Source organism: Microtus ochrogaster, chromosome 7 (genome assembly GCF_000317375.1).
Source record: "Microtus ochrogaster isolate Prairie Vole_2 chromosome 7, MicOch1.0, whole genome shotgun sequence".
Classification (NCBI taxonomy): domain Eukaryota; kingdom Metazoa; phylum Chordata; class Mammalia; order Rodentia; family Cricetidae; genus Microtus; species Microtus ochrogaster.
Window position 1 is genome coordinate 47,231,176 of NC_022014.1, and position 6,453 is coordinate 47,237,628.

The window sequence follows — 6,453 nt, forward strand, 5'->3', positions numbered from 1 at the left end:
GCTCTTGTAGACCAGGCTGGTCTCGAACTCACAGAGATCCGCCTGCCTCTGCCTCCCAAGTGCTGGGATTAAAGGCGTGCGCCACCACCGCCCAGTGAGACTTTTAAAAATATGTAAATAAAACAGTCTCAACCACTTCTTCTAAGACACTGTGTTGACCAGTGGAGGCTGGTTCCGCCTTATTGACTGAGTCAGGGACTCTCAATTCAATCTAGAGCTGCTGATGTGGCTGGTTTTGCAGACCAGCTCGATCTGGGGATCCCATCTCCACCTTCCATTGAATTGTGTGTTGGCCACCATGCCCATCCACTTGGTTGTCATGCTTGCTTGGTAAGTGCTTTTGCTGAGCCATTTCCCCAGCTCCTGGAGGACAGGGGGTGTGATGGTCTGGGAAAACATAGCCAGGGAAGGGATGCTAGCATCAACATAAAGACATGTCCACACCATGCAGGACAGTTATCCAGGGGATGCAAGGAACATGAGAAAGGAGAGGGCCCCTCACTCTTCCTGGCTTCCACTCTGATCTGTCGCTGGCTGACATCTGGGAGTTTTCATAGCAGACAAGGCCATCTGCAAAAGGAGCTGTGCTCTGTCTGAGAAATGCCACAGACCAGATTGCTAAAAAGACCGCGAATGAACTATACCTCAAGTCCAACCTCCTTGTGCCATATGTCTAAGAAGTCCTATGATCTATGATCTCTCCTGACTGCCTTCTCCAGCTGCAAGCCTTCAATGTACAAAAAGAAAAGGTCTCTTCAAAATATTCCAGCACATGGTTTTCCTAACGTCTTAGTTTAGTCCTAGATTAAGTAGCTTTAAAATGCCAGATCACATGTATAGCTGACCCACTTAGGCGTGTTCCTCTCTAATGCCTGCACTTGGTTCTCTTCTAGTACATATCTTTCTGATTCATAGACAAACTCACTAACTTTGCTTGGCTCTCGGGGCTGGAGAGATGGCTCTTGCAGAAGACCTGAGTTTGGTTCTCAGCACCCACATAAGGCCGCTCACAACCACCTGTAACTCCAGCTCCAAGGGATGTGATGCCCTCTTCTGGTCTCTGAAGTCAATGCACTCACAGGCACAAACCCCAACACAGGTACATGGATACATACACAATTAAAAAATAACATTGTAGTGGATGTCAAGGTCCAGGATGTACCTGAGTAGAGTCCCTCAGGCTCTGAGGGGCTCCTTAGGCTAGACTGATGGCAGCATTGAGTTATATTTCCAGGTGCTGGTGACACATGACTTGGTTACAAAAGATCTGGGGTCAGGGGCTGGAGAGATGGTTCAGCAGTTAAGAGCATTTGCTTTTCTTGCAGAGGGCTTGGAAAAGCAAGACCGCCCCAAAGCAAGCAAAGTCATGCCTAGTGGTAAATGGAAGACCAATGTTTGAATATGCAAAGAAGATTCTAGAGGAGTATACAGCTGCCTGGGAAGGGAGAGAGAGCTCTTACTTAACAACAAGTGGGTTTCTTCCCTTTATACACCCATATTTTAATTTTCACTGTAGGCATGTGTTATGAAAAGTTGTACGATCACTAAAATTTTAAGAAACAAGATGCCTTGGGCTTATTGCGTCACCAATCCTTTGGGACCCTGTTGGGGACAAAGGACTTCTGAAGCTACTGGGACCTTGGATCCAACTGGTGTCACCAGAAAGAATGCTACTTACCCGGGGTCCTGTGGTTCCGTCTGTGCCTGGGTGGCCCGGCTCCCCCTGTGGAGACACATGGATGCCTACTGGTGTGTGAGATTCTTATATCCTATTTCACCTCTGGCCCCTTCTTTCCCAAAGAGTCTGGGGCCCATATGCTGGGTCCTCACAGCCTGAATTATAAGACTATCCTACCACACTGAGTAGTTGTGGAGATTGTGAGGCCCAGGAGCCCAAGACTACATGATAGCTGACCTCAGAGCTAGGCCTGAATAAGGCCTTGTCACTGGCTCTGAATCATGGGCCACCCTCCCTCAGACCACCCTACTTGTGAGTCAAAGGGAACCCCTGGCCCAGGCCCTCTGAGACTCGCTTTTTAAAAGTGCAGATTAAGGGGAGATCACACCGTCCCCTGGTGACTGGAAGACAGTGTCAATGGCCCTTCAGGTCCTGGGCAGAGGGCACTGTGATATCACCTTCAGTCCTGGGGCACCGTCCACTCCATTCTCTCCTTGGGGCCCCACATTCCCTGGCTCACCCTGAAATGGAGAAATTATCAGTGAAAGCAGGTGGAGGCCTGGGGCCCCTGGACCTTGTGCTGGGGCACCTGGTGAACGTGGTCCTTCTGGGCTGGGGGATGGAGCTCGAGGCTCACTCTAGCCCCAGGGATTTAGGACCACGACCATCCCCTTCATGTCTGGGTCTTGGGGTAGCTCAAGAGACTTTGTGTGTGTACGTGTGTGCAAGTACACACATATGTGAGGAAGTCAGGGAAACTCTTGAGTGTCACTCCTTAAACACCACCTATTGTTTCTTGGCTTTTGTTTTTGACACAGGATGTATCTCCCGGACCTGGAACTTGCCACATAGGTAAACGTGGCAGCCAATGAGCCCCAGGGAACTGTGGGTCTACCTCCTCAGTGCTGGGGAGCTGCCACGCATGCTTTCTTTTTTTTTTTTTTTTTTTTTTGGTTTTTCGAGACAAGGTTTCTCTGTGGTTTTGGAGCCTGTCCTGGAACTAGCTCTTGTAGACCAGGCTGGTCTCGAACTCACAGAGATCCACCTGACTCTGCCTCCCAAGTGCTGGGATTAAAGGCGTGCGCCACCACCACCCGGCACACGCATGCTTTCTTAAATAAGTAAATTTACTTTTTAAATTTAGCTTTTGAGACAGCTCTGGCTGTCCTGGAACTCTCAGAGATCCACCTGCCTCTGCCTTTGGAGTGCTGGGGTTTAATGAATGTACCACGACACCTAGCCTCCCTTTAAAAATGTGGGTTCTGGGGATCAAATTCACATCCTTGTGCTTTCAAAGCAGGGATTTTACTGATAGCCATCTCTTCCGTCTTCTTTTCTTTTCTTTTTTTTGAGTCAGAGTCTCCCTTGGTAGCCCAGGCTAGCCTCTAACTCAGATCCTCCTGCCTCAGCCTTCTGAGTGCTGAGATTATGGGTGTGTACCACCATGCTTGGTCCAAGAGACATTTTGGAGGCAGGCTGGCTAGGGCTTGGTGGCACTGACAAAGGGTTTGGGGAGCAAGGTGTGAAGAAAACATCCTGTTCCCAGCTTGGCACTAGGCAGGGGATGGAGGGACCAAGGTGGGGACCAAGAGGACTTAGGATAGGGGAGACAGATGGCCTAAATGAGAAGCCAAGCTGCTGGCTAGGTGTCCAGGGTGCTCACTGCCTGCCCTGGCTAGGTGTCCTCCCTCTGGCCTGCCCTGGGAATTGGCCCATAGCCCCATGGTGTGAAAGGGCCAGGATAGGGGCATCTCTAGGTAGATGGCGCAACTTTGGAGGGTGGGGGGTGGCAAACTTTGAGGAAGAGGGTGGTATACTTACCTTGGGCCCTGGGGGTCCAGGGAGTCCTGGCTGGCTGGGCATCCCATCATCCCCCTGAGGAGATAACAGGTGAAGTCATCACACTTTGACCACACCTTTGAGTGGTTCAGCTGGCCCCTACCTGCTCTAGACTCACTGCACACCTGTCTGGTCCAGTCACCAGCAGTAGGCACTGCTCACACTTAACCCTCTATGGCAGGGTCAGGTCAGAACCATCTCAACCCCTACAAGCAGCCTAGAACCAGCTTCAGGAGGTTTCTGCAGACACAGGGGATGGGCAAATGAACGGGAGCAAATTCACTCATTTGCCAAGCAGCTGGTGAGCATCCCTTAGGGACCAGAGCACACACAGTCCTGGACCCACGGACATGCCAAGTGCTTAAGTGGTGGAAGGAGACGGTGGGAAAGGCACATGGAGAGGGACCTGGGCACAGCCTTCTGGAGCATGGGGCGGTTTTGCTGAGACTTGGATGGGAAGAGGTACCAGCTTGTCACAAAGTGGAAAATACTCCAGGTCAGTGATTGGTTTTCAAACTTGTATGTCCAGGGGTCCAGAAGGCTGACTAAATAGACCCTAGCCCCACCCCAAAGTCTCAGATGGATCTAGGGTCAGCCTGGAGTTTGCTTTCTTTCTCCTTTCCTTCCCTCCCCTTCCCTCCCCTCCCTTCTCCTCCCTCCCTTCCCTCCTCTCCGTTCCCCTCCTTTCCCCTTCCCTCCCCTCCCTTCTCTCCTCTTTTCCCCTCTTCCCCTTTCCCTTCTTTTGATACAGGGTCTCATGTAGCCCAGGCTGGCCTTGAGTTCACTATGTAGCCACGGATGATTCTCCTGCCTCCACTTGCAAAGTGCTAGGATTACAGGTGTGCATCACCACACCTAACTTATGCTGTGCTGTGGGTCAGACCCAGGGTTTTGTACTACGTGGGCATTCCCTAGCATCCGGTATTTGCATTGCTGACAAGGCCCCAAGTGATGGTGGCGGTGCTGGTCCCAGGACCGCACTTGAGGAACTATGGTCAGGTTCTAAAGAGGATGTGGTTGTGATGAAGGGTAAGAGCGAGTGAGGGAATGAATGAGATATGAGACAGGGCCTCACCACAGCAAGAACTTGGGTCTGGGGAAGAGAAGGACACCTTTCCGGGGGGAAACCCTGTCTCATCTTTGTCCCCAGCCTCAGCCCTTCTCTCTAGCCACAGGGTCTTCTCACCTTCTTTCCAGGAGTACCTGACACTCCCTGAAGACACAAAATGAGGATGCAAGGGAGGGGTCAGTGCTATTGGAGAGTGGTCTGCATGCCAGAACTCTGTCCCTTCTGGTGCAAATGGCACCAATGACCTACGACCCGTGTTTGTCCGGGGCTCCTGGACTCGTTAGACAGATGAGGTGGGGAGTCAGCCAGGCTTAGATTCCTGTGCTGAATGAGCTTGGGGAAGTCACTGTTCTTTAAGATGGGGAGGGGACACCCCCAGCTCCAGATGGATGTTGGGGTATAGCAGGCCAGCTCACTGCAGGCCTTTCTCCACCCTCTGTCTGAGTGCCCTGCATCCTGCACAGAGTCTTCAGGTTCCTTCCTACTCCAAGCACTGCCCAAGCCCAAAGAGGAGACTCTGGCATGGGGAGGGACTTCAAAAGCGAATGTGGCTGAAGACATCTGACCACGCGAAAACCTGTAAAGCTACCCTCGCTACAGCCAGGAAGCAATCGAGAGGCCTGGCAGTGGGGGATGGAGCGTGAATGTGCAGTAGACAGAGAGTACTAGAAAGTACTAGTTAGGACAAGAGAGTGAGCAAGCTAGGAAAGGTCACGAACTTTTCTAGTGCCACCATGAAAACACCGAGTGCTAGAAGCTTTTGTCCAGACTGAGCTGTGGAAAAGAAGCTACTAAGGCAGTATGGGGATCAGTGACTGCCAGGGGCCGGGGAAGAGGATGGGTGAAGAGGTGAACGTAGGGTTTTGTATGTGTGTCTGTGTGCATGTGTGTGTTCATGTGTGGTGTGTGTACATGTGTGCACACACAGATAATAAAGTTGAAAACAACAACAACAACAATAACAAAAAACCAAAGCCAGAACCAGGCAGCAGTAGCTCACACCTTTAATCCTAGCACTCAGGAGCTAGAGGCAGGTGGATCTATGTGAGTTCAAGGTCAGCCTGGTCTACAGAGTGAGTTCCAGGACAGCCAGAGCTAATCTGAGAAACTCTGTCTCGAAACACCACCACCACCAAAGTCAACCAATAAAACAAACAAACAAACCCACAAACAAAACAACCTCCCCAAACCAGAAACAACAACAAACTCAAACAGCCAAGGTGTCTCATGATTCACCCTCACAGTCTGATGTGAGATCCAGGCAGGAAAGGCCTGCCATGCCCCCATTTAACTGTGAGTAAACTGAGCCCTAACACTCAGTGACCTGTCTCTCCTTTGAACTGAGTCTCCTGACCTCACCCCCTCAGTGTCACTGGGGGAAGTTGGGAGAAGAAGGTGGGGAGTGAGGCCAAGGGGAAGGAGGGGCACCGAGTACCCACCTTTGGTCCTGGAGGTCCCGTGGGGCCCTGGAAGAAAAGAAAAGAGGTATTAGATGGGGGGTGGAGGCAGGGAGGTCAGGGCTTGAGTTCAAGGTCATCCTTGGCTACACAGTGAATTTGGGCCCAGTCTGGGATACACTTTGGCCTATGGCACGGCAGAATACAGCTAGGCAGGAAAACTAAACTGAATGCAGGGAGAAAGAAGACGGAGTCAGGAAGATGCCACGTAGCTACTGAAGGAGAAAGACACTGGAACCTTACTGATAGGCCACAGCCTTGTGGTGATACACAGATTAATAGAAATGGGTTGATTTAAGATATAAGAGCTAAGCCGGGCGATGGTGGCACATGCCTTTAATCCCAGCACTCGGGAGGCAGAGGCAGGCAGATCTCTGTGAGTTCGAGACCAGCCTGGTCTACAAGAGCTA

General features: G+C 51.3%; 1 protein-coding gene across 1 annotated transcript in view; it reads right to left on the bottom strand.

Annotated features, from left to right (window-relative positions):
- The window catches only part of Col23a1 (collagen type XXIII alpha 1 chain), a 293,867-nt gene that overhangs the window by 16,637 nt on the left and 270,777 nt on the right, over positions 1-6,453 (bottom strand). Inside the window, exons 11-14 of the mRNA XM_026780786.1 lie at positions 6,026-6,052; positions 3,500-3,553; positions 2,137-2,199; positions 1,679-1,723 (exon numbers count right to left, since the gene is read on the bottom strand). Coding sequence (XP_026636587.1) covers positions 1,679-1,723; positions 2,137-2,199; positions 3,500-3,553; positions 6,026-6,052 — 189 coding nt within the window. The remainder of the gene's footprint in view (positions 1-1,678; positions 1,724-2,136; positions 2,200-3,499; positions 3,554-6,025; positions 6,053-6,453) is intronic.